Source organism: Nerophis lumbriciformis, linkage group LG27 (assembly GCF_033978685.3).
Source record: "Nerophis lumbriciformis linkage group LG27, RoL_Nlum_v2.1, whole genome shotgun sequence".
Classification (NCBI taxonomy): domain Eukaryota; kingdom Metazoa; phylum Chordata; class Actinopteri; order Syngnathiformes; family Syngnathidae; genus Nerophis; species Nerophis lumbriciformis.
The window spans coordinates 13,072,501-13,091,163 of NC_084574.2; the positions used below are offsets into that span (position 1 = coordinate 13,072,501).

The 18,663-nt window shown below is 36.5% G+C and overlaps 2 protein-coding genes and 1 long non-coding RNA gene across 6 annotated transcripts in view; 1 reads left to right on the forward strand and 2 right to left on the reverse strand.

Moving 5' to 3' along the window:
- Nucleotides 1-4,563, forward strand: part of LOC133570148 (voltage-dependent calcium channel gamma-1 subunit-like) — a 42,963-nt gene extending 38,400 nt beyond the window's left edge. Inside the window, exons 3-4 of the mRNA XM_061922856.2 lie at nt 492-638; nt 710-4,563. Coding sequence (XP_061778840.1) covers nt 492-638; nt 710-942 — 380 coding nt within the window. The 3' untranslated portion in view covers nt 943-4,563. The remainder of the gene's footprint in view (nt 1-491; nt 639-709) is intronic.
- The window catches only part of LOC133570149 (uncharacterized), a 165,528-nt gene extending 153,932 nt beyond the window's left edge, over nt 1-11,596 (reverse strand). For both annotated transcript variants that reach the window (XR_009810055.2, XR_012051245.1), the window contains exon 1: nt 10,476-11,596. This is a non-coding gene — a long non-coding RNA (uncharacterized lncRNA). The remainder of the gene's footprint in view (nt 1-10,475) is intronic.
- A 3,471-nt stretch (nt 11,597-15,067) lies between these two features.
- helz (helicase with zinc finger) overlaps nt 15,068-18,663 on the reverse strand; it is a 114,506-nt gene continuing 110,910 nt past the window's right edge. For 2 of the 3 annotated variants that reach the window (XM_061922850.2, XM_061922851.2), the window contains exon 33: nt 15,068-18,430. In XM_061922850.2, the coding sequence (XP_061778834.2) occupies nt 18,069-18,430 (362 nt within the window). In that variant the 3' untranslated portion in view covers nt 15,068-18,068. The remainder of the gene's footprint in view (nt 18,431-18,663) is intronic. The other variant, XM_061922852.2, reaches the window with a different exon arrangement.

An 18,663-nucleotide genomic window follows, 5' to 3' on the forward strand; every position in this document is an offset into this window, starting at 1 on the left:
ATGCAAAGTGCTAGACAAAGAGTCAGAGAATCATATGCTTTAAAGTGCCAAATGCGAAATAATTGACTGTTAAGTTTTGTCTTAAACAAATCTAAGTGTGATGGTCCATAATTCGAGAGGTAAAACGTTCTAAAGCTTGGCACCAGCTACAAAAAAAGACAGATCGCCCCACTGACTGTATTTGGAAGGAGAAACCTCCAGTAGCTGTTGGTTGGCAGACCGCGGAGCTCTGCTGGGGCACAGAATTTTTAAGAGCTCACATAAATAAAACAGAGCAGAACAATAAACTGCCCATAAAGACCCATGTTAGAACATTTGGTTCCTCCTCAGGATGCAAACTTACCAATACAATGCATGGGTTGCCATAACATCAACGTTGCGTGCAGTCCTTGTAAAAACTAAAACATGTTCAACTTTGGGGGCGTAGAATCCCATGTTGTTGTTCCTTTTAGTTACATTAACTAAAACGGCGCATTGATTTCTTGTTCCAGAGTACAACATCTCTGCTGCAGCCATCTCCATCTTCAGTTTGGCCTTCATGATCTTGGGATGCCTGTGTTTGATTGGCTCGTGCACCGGCAAAGGCAAAGGACGACTATACCTTCTCAAGCCTGCTGGAATGTTCTTTGCATTTTCAGGTATGTTCAGGGGGGTAAAACAGTCCATCTCTGCTAAACCAGAGGTTGACTCATTGGCATCCCGCTCGCAGGTCTGTGTTCGTTCATCTCCTTGGAAGTGATGCGTCAGTCGGTCAAACGCATGATCGAGAGCGAGGACACCATCTGGATCCAGTACTACTACAGCTGGTCCTTCGCTTGTGCCTGCGTCGGTTTCATCCTTCTCTTTCTCACCGGCATCGCCCTCCTCATCCTCTCCATGCCACAAATGCCCAGGAACCCATGGGAGACTTGCATGGACGCTGAGCCCGAGCAAGCGGAGTGAAGAGAGGAAGGATTCGGTATGAAGAGCTGGCCAAAGAGAGAGGGGGTGGCTTGGAAGGACCATGGCCATGATGGGAAATTTACCTCTCAACCTTTAAACAACTTGAATGTAGGTCTTTTGTAGGGATGATGTTTGATAAGAAATTATCGACTTCGAGCCCATTATCGAATCCTCTTATCGAACCGATTCCTTATTGATTCTCTTATCGAATCCAGATAGGTTGTTGTATATGGGAAAAACACAATATTTGGTTTAACAAAAGCTCACTTTTAATTTATAAGAAAAAACTAAAATAAAATAAATAAATATTGACTGTTACTCCCCTAGAAAAATCAAATAAATAAATATTGACTGTTGTTACCCAAAGTATAAAGTGGGATTTTTCAGAAAAACAAATATATACAGTAACACAAAAACAACCTGTCTCTGTGATCACTATAGGTGTATAAATAATAATATAGTGTTAAATAAAATCAGTCCCTTGGGCACAAAATTGAAAATAATAAAGCTCTCCAAAAAGTGCACTTCAGCTGCTATTGGAACATACTAACTACACACACAGGCAGACAGCTAACAAACAATCCAAGACGTCTAATAAAGTTCCAAAGCAGATTAATCCATTAAGGCTCTTTATTGTTGTTGATCTTGCTTTGTCTTTTCCTATCTTTACTTTTGTCTTGCACTGGACTGTTATTTATTTATGTTTTTAAACTGAAATACACACAATGACAAATGTATAAGCTATGTGATTCAATTAACATACTGAAATGTAATACACAATATGTAAATATTAGCTTCACACAAATATACTGTACTATCATCAAACAAATACTTCTGAGTGTCGAAACTATTTCGATGGTGGAAATACACGACTGGCAGCCATTTTAAGTCCTCAAAACATCCATTAAACAGTGCACAAAAATAGTTTTTCAATAAACATCTTACTATCAAATGTAACCACTTTCCACCTTAATATTGAGTTACATAAACAAGTTAAACAGTTTACTTACAGACTTATCTTTTCCAAGGCTTGTAAGAGCTAACACAACTTGTCTACTTCTCAATTGTCTCATGAACTTAACTGACGTCGTCAACCCGGAAGTGCCCAAACTATTGAGGCGTAGTATTTTCATATCGCCACAAGGTGTCAGTAAGAGTCTACAATCAAATGGGCTTAAATAAATGATAAATGGGTTATACTTGTATAGCGCTTTTCTACCTTCAAGATACTCAAAGCGCTTTACAACATTGCCCATTTGGGATTCGTTCCAAGGGATTCGAATAAAGAACCAACTCTTTTTCTTTACTATAGTGGCCTCGATAACGGGAACCGGTTCTCAAAAAGGGATTCGAGTCTATGGAATCGGTTCTTTTCTTATCGAACAACCGGGAAAATCGGTTTCGAACATCAGCCCTAGTCTTTTGCATATGTTTCTGAAATATTTACAGTAAATAAAAAGTGAGATGTCATCTCTTAAACCTGTTGATGGATACGCCCCTCATTTACAAGGAAACAGGCTGGATATATATTGCAATTGTAAACGCACTGGGTACGATATTATTATCATTGTGCGATATAAAGGAAAAGCCCGGATTGGAATCTATTCTTTGCTCAGGTTGCAGTGCAGTTCTACACCATCCACAATAACAAACACCTTCTGACTGGCACTACAAAAAAAAAGTTGAGTTAAAAAGACAAACGTTTTGATACAGTGTTGGTATTGACTACCTGATACCTAATGGAGTGAATGCAGTCACATGAAGTTGTGTCTCTTCCCCAAACTACTCATATTAACAAACTATGATCGTGTGACCGCGGCCAGGTTTGATGATATGCCATTGTTAAAGTGCATGCAGTCTGCGGCCTTATGTATGATATCATGTACATATTTACAGGACTATTCCTCTTTTCATTTTCTTTTTGTTTGGATTACACAAGTAAACACTCAATTGCGTAAAAAAAATCAATAATACAGTATTACAGAAACCAAGATGAAAATGGGCTCGATTATTAAGTGTTAGATTTGTTATTGTAATTATTTAACAACAATGACATATCTATTTATGGGGTGAATTAATATAGCAGCTTGGTGTTTCAAGCAAATTGTTATTGATTGATTAATACACATGTTGTATCTTCTTAAATTCATGGTGACCTATTATGATTTAAATCTACTTTCAAAACACTTCCTTTTGGTCTATATTGAATGTGTCGGATATGCTTTGGTGTAAGTTTTGCATAAATTTTGCTCCAAAGTCACTTTTGTAAACATTTTTTTGAGTCTGTCCGCATGTTTGTTTGTTTCTGGTGGCGTTCCCAGATTGCAAATGAAACCGAGTAAACCGAACAAAAAGTAATTCATCTTTTGAAAATGTACACTATTTAAATTTATATCTTGAAATTTTCACAGCTATTTTTCCCCAGACATGATCAAAAGAAAACTTTCCAGGCGAAACTCAGAAAATTAGAGTAACGTGCAGAGGTTTGTTTATGCCAGCAATTATATTTACAAGATGAAACTAATATAAGACATAAGCTCATAAAGTGCAACTCAAAATATTTCAAGACTTCTTTTGAAATAGAAAAACCTCAAATTTAAAATTTCAAAAAAAATGTTTTTAAAAACTCAACCATGATCACCAAAATTATAACAAATAAAAGCTTGACATATTTTACATGTATGTAATAAGTTTTTATTACATATTAGTTTCTCATTTGAAGTTCAATTACTGAAATGAATGGACTTTTGCATGATGTTCTAATTGTGAGTTTCACCCGGTCACATCATTAGGTACATCTGCACACTCTCCGATTGATTAAGACTCTGCATAAGAAAAGGTTTCTGCAGGACTGCTTCTAAAAAGGCCATAAAAAGTGGTAGATGTATCCTGCTTGTTTGAAAACATAGCAAAACGCCACAGGTGGGAGCATGTTAACATGAATGTGCAAGAAATAAAAGTGTCTCCGTGGTGATGCCCCGTATAGTACAAGCAAAATCCTCACTTAAAAAGGGCGGTCTGAACCACTTTTAAATTGCAGTCTTAGTAAATCACTGTTGACCACGTGGTGTTTCCATCCATCCATCCATTTTCTACCGCTTGTCCCTTTCGGGGTCGCGGGGGTACTGGAGCCTCTCTCAGCTGCATTGGATCTTAGTAAATCAGGCCTTTAATGTCTAAAATAAGTGGTTCCACCTCACGTAGCCAATTGCAAAAAACTGCTTGAAAAGAGGCATCTCAAACTGTGTGCAAACTCCCGTCAAAATGCATGAACCTTCTTATGATTTGATGCTTTCACGACCAAGATTGAATTAATCATAGGTCCTCTTTAAGATACAGCTGCGTGTTGGATTGTCCTTTAATTTAGTGAGTTTTTGTTTCTACGGTTATCAAGTTTGGCGATGCATTGTTTTCATTGGTCAGCGACTGTACGGAAGTGACAGCCACAACAGTTAGAAAGATTGGCTGTTGATTTTTTTTGTATACTTTTTTGGCAGTTTGCCTGGATTTAAGTGATAGTGTTTTGTATTGTCTTTCAAATAAAGCATGTGATTTGACTTTGGAATGTCCTATATTCTGTGTGTGTGACTTTTTAATGAAAAATAAATGTTTGGGAAAATTGCCTTGGTGTTTGGGAGTGAGGCGTTCACACCGCTGGTTTGTACCAAGGGAGCAAAACATGACTGGAAATTTCTAATTTCCCTGAATATAATAATTTACTCACTTTCACCACAGCATCAGCAGGTTCACAGTGATGTAGAAAAATTATTAAAAATGGGTATTAACTTTTTTTTCTATTTAGCCAATCATTCACAATCCTTATGTAAGGCAAGAACGCATACGTTTTTTTTGTATTATGCTTTTTAATGAACTTTAGCAAAATCCCAACTAGCCTATTTCTAACAATGGTGCAATAGAGCAGTGGTTCTCAACCTTTTTTCATTGATGTACCCCCTGGGATTTTTTTTTAAATTCAAGTACCCCCTAATCAGAGCAAATCTTTTTTGGTTGAAGAAAAGAGATAAGGAAGTAAAATACAGCGATGTGTCATCAGTTTCTGATTTATTAAATTGTATAACAGTGCAAAATATTGCTCATTGGTAGTGGTCTTTCTTGAGCTATTTGGAAAAAAAGATAGGTTTTTATTTATATTTATAAAGGATTTTTGAATTGTTGCTATTTTTAGAATATTAAAAAAAAATCTCACGTACCCCTTGGCATACCTTCAAGTACCCCCAGGGGTACGCGTACCCCCATTTGAGAACCACTGCAATAGAGGTAGCACCTCTATTCTGCCCACAAAGCCCTGTAAATAAAAATTAGTTGATCAATATAATATACCCAGAAGACATTTTTTTAACATTCACAAATCTCGATAAAACATGCTGTAAAAATGCATGTCCTCTGAATTATGCCTTATAATAGCCACAAACGGATACAAATGAAAAATAAATACTTAACGTATTTTTCGGACTATAAGTCGCTCCGGAGTATAAGTCACACCGGCCGAAAATGCATAATAAAGAAGGAAAAAAACATATATAAGTCACATTTTTTGGGGAAATGTATTTGATAAAAGCCAACACCAAGAATAGACATTTGAAAGGCAATTTAAAATAAATAAAGAATAGTGAACAACAGGCTGAATAAGTGTACGTTATATGAGGCATGAATAACCAATGTGCCTGGTATGTTAACGTAACATATTATGGTAAGAGTCATTCAAATAACTATAACATATAGAACATGCTGAACGTTTACCAAACAATCTGTCACTCCTAATCGCTAAATCCCATGAAATCTTATACGTCTAGTCTCTTACGGGAATGAGCTAAATAATATTATTTGATATTTTGCGGTAATGTGTTAATCATTTCACACATAAGTCGCTCTTGAGTATAAGTCGCACCCCCGGCTAATCTATGAAAAAAAACTGCGACTTATAGTCTGAAAAATACGGTAAACGATTTTACGGAATAATAAATGAACATCATATTAGGAATGCAAATAATGCATGTGTTTGGAAATGGATGACTGATTTAAACATTTTAGAAAAAGACATGTCATAGCATGATATTTGCATTTTTTAGATCAGGGGTGCCCATACTTTTTCTGCAGGCGAGCTACTTTTCAATTGATCAAGTCGAGGGGATCTACCTCATTCATATACATCATTTATATTTATTTATGAAAGAGAGGTTTTTGTTAACAAGTTAAAGGTGTTTAATGATAATACAAGCATGTTTAACACATATAGATTCCTTTCTTTCATGAAGACAAGAATATAAGTTGGTGTATTACCTGATTCTGATGACTTGCATTGATTGGAATCAGACAGTAATGATGATAACGTCCACATTTTTGAATGGAGAGAAACAAATCCTTCTTTCTGTCCATTAACACATGGAAGTGGGTGGTTTTTGGCATCTTATTTGTCCAGCTTCCATACTCCTTTTTACACACTTTACAACAGGGGTCACCAACGCGGTGCCCGCGGGCACCAGGTCGCCCGTAAGGACCAGATGAGTAAAATGCTGGCCTGTTCTAAAAATAGCTCAAAGAGCAGCACTTACCAGTGAGCTGCCTCTATTTTTTAAATTGTATTTATTTACTAGCAAGCTGGTCTCGCTTTGCTCGACATTTTTAATTCTAAGAGAGACAAAACTCAAATAGAATTTGAAAATCCAAGAAAATATTTTAAAGACTTGGTCTTCACTAACTGACAAAGAAACATAACAGATTTGTTGTCCAGTTCAAAGTGTGACATGATTTATTTAAAAATTTGAGAGTTGACTTTTGTATTTTACATGAGTTATTTGTACAAAAATGGTCAAAGTAATTCATGATTTGTTAAAAAATGTTAGTGGCTAGCTCATACTTGCCAACCCTCCCGAATTTTCCGGGAGACTCCCGAAATTCAGCGCCTCTCCCGAAAACCTCCCGGGACAAATATTCTCCCGAAAATCTCCCGATTTTCAGCCGGAGCTGGAGGCCACGCCCCCTCCAGCTCCATGCGGACCTGAGTGAGGACAACAGGGTGACAAGAACTAAATCATCCAGACTAGAGATACATTGTATTATTATGTTTATCTTACCTAAAAATAAATAGATATTTATTAATTAAAAAAAAAAAAAACTAAATACATTTTTACTATATTTTGCTAAAAACATCCAAATTAATTGTATTTTTATTTTTTCTGACTCCTTATTACATCCAGCCATAGAATTTTACATTAAAATAAACATATTTGAAATAATTAATTTTAAATTATCATAATAATTCATTTAAAATTACCATATTTAATTATTAAAATAATTGCTTGTTTATCAACAACTTTAGCATTTTATTCACTACATTTTGAAGCTCTCAGAAACCAAGTTATGTTACATTCCTTAATATTTATTTATGCAAGTTTGAAGTATCAATTATCCAAACACAGTTTTGTTTGCATATTTTCAGGATGTAGATATATATATATATATATATATATATATATATATATATATATGAAATACTTGACTTGGTGAATTCTAGCTGTCAATATACTCCTCCCCTCTTAACCACGCTCCGCCCCACCCCCCACCTCTCGAAATCGGAGTTCTCAAGGTCGGCAAGTATGGGCTAGCTAGTTAAAATGGGATATTGTGATTTCACAAGACTGTCTTAGAAGTGACCATTTGAAAATGTTCAATTTGAAAAATGTGCACTTAGAGAAAATATCAAAATAAAGTGTTGCATATTGATATTTATCTGTTTCTATATACAGTATATTTATTGTGAGAAATCATTAAGATGATCAGTGTTTCCACAAAGATAAATATCATTAATTATTAATAATAACATAGAGTTAAAGGTAAATTGAGCAAATTGGCTATTTCTGGCAATTTATTTAAGTGTGTATCAAACTGGTAGCCCTTCGCGTTAATCAGTACCCAAGAAGTAGCTCTTGGTTTCAAAAAGGTTGGTGACCCCTGCTTTACAAGATGTGTATTGACGGCAATACTTGTTGGCTTGTGCTCGCCAGCTTTCTGAGACTCTTATTTTGTTAGCGCAGGCAGGATGGAGCAGCGCTTTTATTGTGAAGATAGGAACTGTGCAGTCGATCTTTAGAGTTTCGACAGCAGGTACGGCGTGAGAGTCTCTTGAAATAAAAAGTGTTTCTCGCCTTCCTGTCAGTCATTTTTTCTTAATAATGAGCTCGCAGCAGCCGGCGTCATCTTACAAGACCCTCGGGGGCCTTGAATGTCAATCAAGTGACAAAAGTGACATATTCGTGAAGATTGATGATCGCTCATTTTTAGGTCTATTTTTGTTAAAGGGGAACATTATCACCAGACCTATGTAAGCGTCAATATATACCTTGATGTTGCAGAAAAAAAGACTATATATTTTTTTAACCGATTTCCGAACTCTAAATGGGTGAATTTTGGCGAATTAAACGCCTTTCTAATATTCGCTCTCGGAGCGATGACGTCACATCGGGAAGCAATCCGCCATTTTCTCAAACACCGAGTCAAATCAGCTCTGTTATTTTCCGTTTTTTCGACTGTTTTCCGTACCTTGGAGACATCATGCCTCGTCGGTGTGTTGTCGGAGGGTGTAACAACACAAACAGGGACGGATTCAAGTTGCACCAGTGGCCCAAAGATGGGAAAGTGGCAAGAAATTGGACGTTTGTTCCGCACACTTTACCGACGAAAACTATGCTACGACAGAGATGGCAAGAATGTGTGGATATCCTGCGACACTCAAAGCAGATGCATTTCCAACGATAAAGTCAAAGAAATCTGCCGCCAGACCCTCATTGAATCTGCCGGAGTGTGTGAGCTATTCAGGGACAAAGGACCTCGGTAGCATGGCAAGCAATGGCGGCAGTTTGTTCCCGCAGACGAGCGAGCTAAACCCCCTGGATGTCTTGGCTCACACCGTCCCTTATGCCACCGAAGATGATCAAGAGAAGAATATCGACCCTAGCTTCCCTGGCCTGCTGACATCAACTCCAAAACTGGACAGATCAGCTTTCAGGAAAAGAGAGCGGATGAGGGTATGTCTACAGAATATATTAATTGATGAAAATTGGGCTGTCTGCACTCTCAAAGTGCATGTTGTTGCCAAATGTATTTCATATGCTGTAAACCTAGTTCATAGTTGTCAGTTTCCTTTAATGCCAAACAAACACATACCAATCGTTGGTTAGAAGGCGATCGCCGAATTCGTCCTCGCTTTCTCCCGTGTCGCTGGCTGTCGTGTCGTTTTCGTCGGTTTCGCTTGCATACGGTTCAAACCGATATGGCTCAATAGCTTCAGTTTCTTCTTCAATTTCGTTTTCGCTACCTGCCTCCACACTACAACCATCCGTTTCAATACATTCGTAATCTGTTGAATCGCTTAAGCCGCTGAAATCCGAGCCTGAATCCGAGCTAATGTCGCTACCTTGCTGTTCTATCCGCCATGTTTGTTTGTGTTGGCTTCACTATGTGACGTCACAGGAAAATGGACGGGTGTTTATAACGATGGTTAATATCAGGCACTTTGAAGCTTTTTTTAGGGATATTGCGTGATGGGTAAAATTTTGAAAAAAAACTTCGAAAAATATAATAAGCCACTGGGAACTGATTTTTAATGGTTTTAACCATTCTGAAATTGTGATAATGTTCCCCTTTAAACCCTGGCTGGCAAGCGACTGACACACCCTCCGCCATCGACCGGTAGCTCGCGATCGACGCGATGGGCACCCCTGCTTTAGATGTATTAAAAATAAGATGAGTCAATTTAACATCTTGAATAAATTGTAAATAAATATTAGTTGATCAATACAATATACCCAGAAGTCATTTTTTAAACATTAATACATCTCTATAAAACATGCTATAAAAATGCATATCTTCTGAAATATGCCTTATAATAGCCACAAACTGATACAATTAAAAAATAAATAGTTAAACGATTTTATATATAGTAGTAGCGCCTCCCTAGGGAGGTGTTTAGGGCACGTCCGACCGGTAGGAGGCCGCGGGGAAGACCCAGGACACGTTGGGAAGACTATGTCTCCCGGCTGGCCTGGGAACGCCTCGGGGTCCCACGGGAAGAGCTGGACGAAGTGGCTGGGGAGAGGGAAGTCTGGGCTTCCCTGCTTAGGCTGCTGCCCCCGCGACCCGACCTCGGATAAGCGGAAGATGATGGATGGATGGATAGTCATGTATGAAATAAGCTCAGCTTCCTCAAGGGGTCACAGTTAAGGACTACACGCCTTAAGTGACCAGAGAATAGCAAAGTTTATTTTTTCTGTATTGAGGCAGCAATTTTCGCGAGGTCCTTGGACTGAAAAATAATAACTTGTAACAAGTACACTTTTCCAAGGTAGCGCTCTGCCTTTTTGTCCCTAAAGGGCTTCCATCAATACCTTCTGATACAACCAGGTGCTAGCTAATTAGCAGACGTGAATCTCGTGCTAACGTTTTAGAAAAACACTTTTTAGGGAACAATTGAACATTGTAACATGAGTTGTTGTTTTTAAATGTCATAAAATTACCGTAGAAGTTGAGACGACCGCTTAGGAGTGAAACTGTGGAGGAACATGAGTCAGCTTCTTGACGGCGGGCCCAACGAACGCTATGCATTCTGGGAATTGCAGTATCCGGGTTTTATTTATTAGCTACATTGTTTAAGTAGGTAAAAGTTTAAGTAGGTAGCAGTTTAAAATAAAAACTTGTGTCTGCTTCTCGGGCTTAAAAGAAAATACATTAATCAGTGGAGGAACAAGGGACATATTTGTGAGTGGCGGTGCCCCTCCACTAACGCAATGCATTCTGGGACTAGTATCCAGGGTTTTATTAATTGGCTAGTTAATTAACAGGTTTTATTTATTAGCTAGCAAGTTTACGTAGGTAATAGTTTAAGTAGGTAGAAGCTTAAAAAATAAAAACTTGTGTCTGCTTCTCGGCCTTATAAGAAAATACATTAATCAGTGGAGGAACATGGGAAAGGTTCGTGAGTGACAGCGCCCTTCCCCCACCCCCACGAACGCAATGCATTCTGGGACTCGTATTCAGGGTTTTATTAATTAGCTAGTTAGTTAAAAGTAGGTAAAAGGATAAAATAACATTGAGGATATTTGAGATTCTATCATTTATTTCGAGTATTTTAGATAAAAATAAATTCAAACAAGTTTCAATAAAAACACTAATAGGTTGACATCACGTGACAGCCTCTCCGTCAGATACGGAAATAAACAACACAGGTCTGGCGATAAGATTAACAAATTGCACAATTTGTTGAAGACCTAATGAACCTCTTTGGCTTAGTGAGGATATTTGATTATTTTTTATTGATTTAGAGTAGGGCTGCAACAACTAATCGATTAAAATCGATTATAAAAATAGTTGGCGATTAATTTAGTCATCGAGTCGTTGAATCTATGCTATGCGCATGCGCAGAGGCTACTTTTTTATTTTATTTTTTTATAAATTTTTATTTATAAACTGCAACATTTACAAACAGCTAAGAAACAATAATCAAAATATGTATGGTGCCAGTATGCTGTTTTTTCCCCAATAAAATATCGGAAAGGATAGAAACGTAATATGTTGAAGAGGTTCATTTAGCCTACTAATGTGTATTTATAAATGGTTGATTTATATAGGCTAGTAAGGTAAAGTTTTGTACCTGACAAGTTTCGGCTATCTTGCTTCTGCAGACTTCATCAGAAACTTGTCAGGTACAAAACTTTACCTTACTAGCCTATATAAATCAATCATTTATAAATAAAAAGGATAGAAATGTAGTTTGTCTCTTTTATCCGATTATTAATCGATTAATCAAAGTAATAATCGACAGATTAATCGATTATCAAATTAGTTGTTAGTTGCAGCCCTAATTTAGAGTATTTTAGATTTTAAAATTAAATCAAACAAGTTTCAATAAAAACACTAATAGGTTGACATCACGTGACAACCTCTCCGTCAGGAACGGAAATAAACACAGGTCTGGCTATAAGATTAACAAATTGCACAATTTGTTGAAGACCTAATGAACTTATTTGGCTTAGTGAGGATATTTTTGATTATTTTATTAATTTAGAGTACTTTGGATTTAAAAAAAAAAAAAAAAAAGTTTCAATAAAAACACTAATAGGTTGACATCACGTGACCTCTCCGTCAGGTACGGAAATAAAAAAAATACATAATTTGTTGAAGACCTAATGAACGTCTTTGGATTAGTGCAGATATTTTCGATTATCTTATTTAGAGTATTTTAGATTTAAAAATAAAAACAAGTTTCAATAAAAATACTAATAAGTTGACATCACGTGACAACCTCTCCGTCAGGAACGGAAATAAACAACACAGGCCCGGCTATAAGATTAACAAATTGCACAATTTGTTGAAGACCTAATGAATCTCTTTGGCTTAGTGAGGATATTTTTGATAATTTTACTAATTTAGAGTATTTCAGATTTTAAAACAAAACAAGTTTCAATAAAAACACTAATAGGTTGACACCACGTGACAACCTCTCCGCCAGGTACGGAAATTAACCGGTCTGGCTATAAGACTAACAAATTGCATAATTTGTTAAAGACCTAGTGAACCTTCTTTAGATTACTGAGGATATTTTCGGTTCTCTTAAGAGTATTTAGATTAAAAAAAAAAAAAAAAACAAGTTTCAATAAAAACACTAATAGGTTGACATCACGTGACAACCTCTCCGTCAGGTACGGAAATAAAAAAAATACATAATTTGTTGAAGACCTAATGAACGTCTTTGGATTACTGCGGATATTTTCGATTATCTTATTTAGAGTATTTTAGATTTAAAAATAAAAACACAAGTTTCAATAAAAATACTAATAGGTTGACATCACGTGACAACCTCTCCGTCAGGAACGGAAATAAACAACACAGGCCTGGCTATAAGATTAACAAATTGCACAATTTGTTGAAGACCTAATGAATCTCTTTGGTTTAGTGAGGATATTTTTGATTATTTTATTAATTTAGAGTACTTTGGATTAAAAAAAAAAATCAAGTTTCAATAAAAACACTAATAGGTTGACACCACGTGACAACCTCTCCACCAGGTACGGAAATTAACCGGTCTGGCTATAAGATTAACAAATTGCATAATTTGCTAAAGACCTAGTGAACCTTCTTTAGATTACTGAGGATATTGTCGGTTCTCTTAAGAGTATTTTAGATAAAAAAAAAAAAAAAAACAAGTTTCAAGAAAAACACTAATAGGTTGACATCACGTGACAACCTCTCCGTCAGGTACGGAAATCAAAAAAATACATAATTTGTTGAAGACCTAATGAACGTCTTTGGATTAGTGCGGATACTTTCGATTATCTTATTTAGAGTATTTTAGATTTAAAAATAAAAACAAGTTTCAATAAAAATACTAATAGATTGACATCACGTGACAACCTCTCCGCCAGGAACGGAAATAAACAACACAGGCCTGGCTATAAGATTAACAAATTGTACAATTTGTTGAAGACCTAATGAATCTCTTTGGCTTAGTGAGGATATTTTTGATTATTTTATTAATTTAGATTTTAAAATAAAATCAAGTTTCAATAAAAACTAATAGGTTGACACCACGTGACAACCTCTCCGTCATGTACGGAAATAAAAAAATACATAATTTGTTGAAGACCTAATGAACGTCTTTGGATTACTGCGGGTATTATAGATTTAAAAATAAAAACAAGTTTCAATAAAAACACTAATGGGTAGAGATCACGTGAGAAACGCTGTCAGGTACGGAAATAAAAAAATACATAATTTGTTGAAGACCGAATGAATCTCTTTGGCTTAGTGAGGATATTTTTGATTATTTTATTAATTTAGAGTATTTTAGATTTTAAAATAAAATCAAGTTTCAATAAAAACACTAATAGGTTGACACCACGTGACAACCTCTCCGCCAGGTACGGAAATTAACCGGTCTGGCTATAAGATTAACAAATTGCAAAATTTGTTAAAGACCTAGTGAACCTTCTTTGGATTACTGAGGAAATTTTCGGTTCTCTTAAGAGTATTTTAGATTAAAAAATAAATAAAAAACAAGTTTCAATAAAAACACTAATAGGTTGACATCACGTGACAAACTCTGTCAGGTACGGAAATAAAAAAATACATAATTAGTTGAAGACCTAAAGAACGTCTTTGGATTACTGAGGATAGTTTCGATTATCTTATTTAGAGTATTTAAGATTTAAAAATAAAAAAAACCCAGTTTCAATAAAAATACTAATAGGTTGACATCACGTGACAAACTCTCCATCAGGTACGGAAACAAACAGGTCTGGCTATAAGAATAAACAATTACATAATTTGTTGAAGACCTAATGAACGTCTTTGGATTACTGCGGGTATTATAGATTTAAAAATAAAAACAAGTTTCAATAAAAACACTAATGGGTAGAGATCACGTGAGAAACGCTGTCAGGTACGGAAATAAAAAAATACATAATTTGTTGAAGACCGAATGAATCTCTTTGGCTTAGTGAGGATATTTTTGATTATTTTATTAATTTAGAGTATTTTAGATTTTAAAATAAAATCAAGTTTCAATAAAAACACTAATAGGTTGACACCACGTGACAACCTCTCCGCCAGGTACGGAAATTAACCGGTCTGGCTATAAGATTAACAAATTGCAAAATTTGTTAAAGACCTAGTGAACCTTCTTTGGATTACTGAGGAAATTTTCGGTTCTCTTAAGAGTATTTTAGATTAAAAAATAAATAAAAAACAAGTTTCAATAAAAACACTAATAGGTTGACATCACGTGACAAACTCTGTCAGGTACGGAAATAAAAAAATACATAATTAGTTGAAGACCTAAAGAACGTCTTTGGATTACTGAGGATAGTTTCGATTATCTTATTTAGAGTATTTAAGATTTAAAAATAAAAAAAACCCAGTTTCAATAAAAATACTAATAGGTTGACATCACGTGACAAACTCTCCATCAGGTACGGAAACAAACAGGTCTGGCTATAAGAATAAACAATTACATCATTTGTTGAAGACCTAATGAACGTCTGGATTACTGAGGATATTTTCGATTATTTTATTTATTCAGAGTATGAGAGATTTAAAAATAAAATCAAACAAGTTTCAATAAAAACACTTTAATAAACGAATAGCAAAGAAAATAACCTTTAAAACACAGCCTAAATCCTTTATTATAACCACCATCAATTGAAATGGAGAAGAGTGAAACAGAACAGTACTTGGTACCCACATGGGAGGAGCCAGTGGGGCAGATGGGCGGGGCTAACAGGTGTGCCAGTACAGACTTACTGCAGGGAAGAACACAGGAGAGTAAGGGGGATGACAGAAATAGATGGACACACTGATCTCTACCGGCTGGGCCAATTGTTGCTCCCCTCGTGTGTCACTCACAACTCGCTCGCATTGTGTTCTTCAAAAGGCAACCAAATGTTGTCCCGACAAAAAGGGTGGCCAAGCAAAATTCATCAGTCAACCTAAAAAACAAGTGAGGGAATCAGCAAAATAAAAACAGAACAAAAAATACCCATCTCTTTAATAGTCTTTGGCTCAATGTCTTCCGTCTTAAGAGTTCAAATAAAGTGGAGCTGGAGAAGCAGTGAAATATTAGTATTGCACAAGTTTTAGCCAGCGAGCGTTCACGAGGCTTCATCAGACACACTAAAGGGAGCAACCTCAGCTTGAGCCATGCTTGGATGAACACACAAAACATACATGACCGTTACATTTCGCATGACATGTTTAGTAAAAAATAGAATAGCTGGTTTATAATGTCACATCATACACAACAAATACACCGAAAGATTTTGAATGTGTAAGAGAGTTGAATAAAAGTCCGGTTTTTTTCCACCCAAAATTGATATAAAATAAAAACAGGGATTGGAAGAAAAAAAAAAAGAAAAAAAAAAAGGATCATGCAATAAAAAGAAATAATATTCATGTTGATTGTAGTATTTTAGCTGTAATGTGGCACAAAAGTATTGTACAGTGGAAAAAAAAAAAAAAGTTGTGCAACCAACAAGTTCTCGTATCAGCCGTATGCCAGCAAGAACATTGAGTTTGACGTCTATATCCAGACTCCATTTTTTTGTGTGAATTTGCATTAAAAGGACAAACCTCTTTGTTTGAACGGCATCTACAAAAAAATGAAGCGCTCCCTAAATTCAGGGTTTGTAAATACCTAAAAAAATGCATATTTACATCGTATGTTAATCAGCGCTATACTGCTCAGTGACAAAAAAAAATAAAAAATGAAAAAAATCTGGACCTCTAAATTACAATGTAACTGAAACCACGGGTTAAGCAGGTCACTTTTTCACATTTTAAGAAGTTGTACTGCTGTGTGAAAATCATGGCACAGTGGGATGACGTCACTAGTTTGGGCCGAACAGGCAAGGGACATTAAAGTACCACAGGAGTGCTCCTTCAAACCTAAAAAGATAGTATCTTTTTTTCTTCTTCATATGTACAGTAAGGAAGGGATTCATATGACCCCATTCTTGGGCGGATTTTCAATGCAGTCTGCTGAAAATGATGGAAAGCGCCACTCGACATAGCAACTGGCGCTGTGGTCAAAGTCGGAATTTTAAGATATTCGACACTCTACTGCTATCTGGTGGCTAAAGTGTATAGTGCAAACACTCCCCCCCAATTTGTCACGTTTCATGTGTCTGGTAAACCTCAACGAATGGGGCCATATGAACATCATCCAACTGTCGACCATTTATAGAAAAGCGGTAAAAGTCATTTAGCTGCAAAGACAAGCAAAAAGGAAGGGGAAGAATAGAACCAAATGGGGAAAAAAAACTATTTATGAACCAATTCAAACATACTAAAACAGATGAATGCATTACTATTAATTTTGTAAGAATGCAGATGTTCTAAAAGCTCAAGGATATCATATGCACATTGTCGGCAGATTGTCTCGTCGGGAAAACAACAACCAGGAGCACTAATCACAAATCTCGCCCGCTAGATCTTCCATTAAAGCCACAAACGTTTCACTTCGCAAATTCCCAGGGCTTGTCTGGTCTCCTCCAAATCAAAACTAAATATTTGTCTGGCAGTGTTTCAAAGTGGCCTCCAACGCCACACCGTCACCCCTCCGCTCACTTTCACAAACCATCCAAAAGCCCCGCACCTCCTTGTCCTGCTGCCCATTGCACATGTCATATCCCCTTTAGAAGTCATCCTGACCACCTCCCTGAAGGGTTTGTTAAGTCCGGATAAAACTGTAGAATCCGATAAAATACAGGGGGGCACCTTTGTGGGTACTATTAATACAGAAAACAATGACAATGGCTGGGTAAAAAACATTTGCACATGATCTTTTTTTTAGCTGATGATTAAAAATAACTGGGATATCCAAAAGGAGCTAATAATGAACATTTCTTACACGAACGGATAATGTTTCAGGCAATCCGATTAGGGCGAATGGGCTGTCCAGCGTGTCCAACTTGTTAAAAACGTGATGGTCTACAATAACTTAAAAGGAATTGTCTGTGGCATACAATTCAGTCATTTATTTTCTTTATATGTACAGATTAAAAGGAAACTACTTCTATACACTTCTCCATGTAGATTTTGTGTCAGCTGACCACTTAGCTTAGGGCCATTACAACAACTGGGGCCGTATGAAAAGCCAGACTTTGAAGTGAGGAAAACGCTCTTGACAGAAAAGCCAACACGATTGTTTAGTAACCATCAAAACCGACTTCAATCTTGGAAGTAAAAATGCAGGGAAGCTAAGTGGCCAACAGAGTCTCTCTTTATATTTTTTTGATAACTTTTTTTAAGCATTACGTACATATACAAGTGTAGATAATATAAGTATATATGTTCATATATACATAATGACTATGTATATATACCAGTAATGCATTCATTATATATACTTTTTTTCTTCACAGATATGTGAAACAGGAGATAACGGTTTTCAAATAAAAAGGTTAAAATGGAACAAAACGCAGAAAACAAACCTACTGATAGAAACTTTGCACTATTTTTTTTTTTATTTTTTAGAAGGATTTTCCTTTTTTTTTTTTTTTTTTTTTGGTATTTGTAGTATGTTTTAAGATGTAAATAATACGTGGTAGGGATGACACTCATTTGAAGTAGGAATAATAGCCATTGCTACCATCTGAACTTCCTATACTGAGCTCCTGCAGGAGCGAGAGTGGGTCGCTGTTCTTTTTGGCCTGCTCAGGGCGAATGGCTCGAGTTTTGGGCGGGGCACGTAGGGCACTGGCATAGGACATGGTGGGGGCTTTGTTTAAATTCGGGGCTGCTTGAACAGGCTCCGTGGCAGCCTGCTGTGGCTGCTGCTTGTTATTATTGGGCATGAGGGGAGGGAACTGTCCAGGGTTCTGAAGGGAGCTGAGCGCGTGTGGGTGTGGGTGTGGCTGCTGTGTTGCTGTGGATTCCGCCTTCACCTGCTCTTCTATCTGACGCAAGGCCTTGGAAGCTGCTGGTCACAGGGGGAAAAATTAAGAACAGAAACAATACGACACTTTGAGCAACACCATTACCGTATTTTCCAGACTATAGAGTGCACGGGTATATACCGCATTTTTCGGAGTATAAGTCGCACCGGCCGAAAATGCATAATAAAGAAGGAAAACAACATATATAAGTCGCACTGGAGTATAAGTCGCATTTTTGGGGTAAATTTATTTGATAAAACCCAACACCAAGAATAGA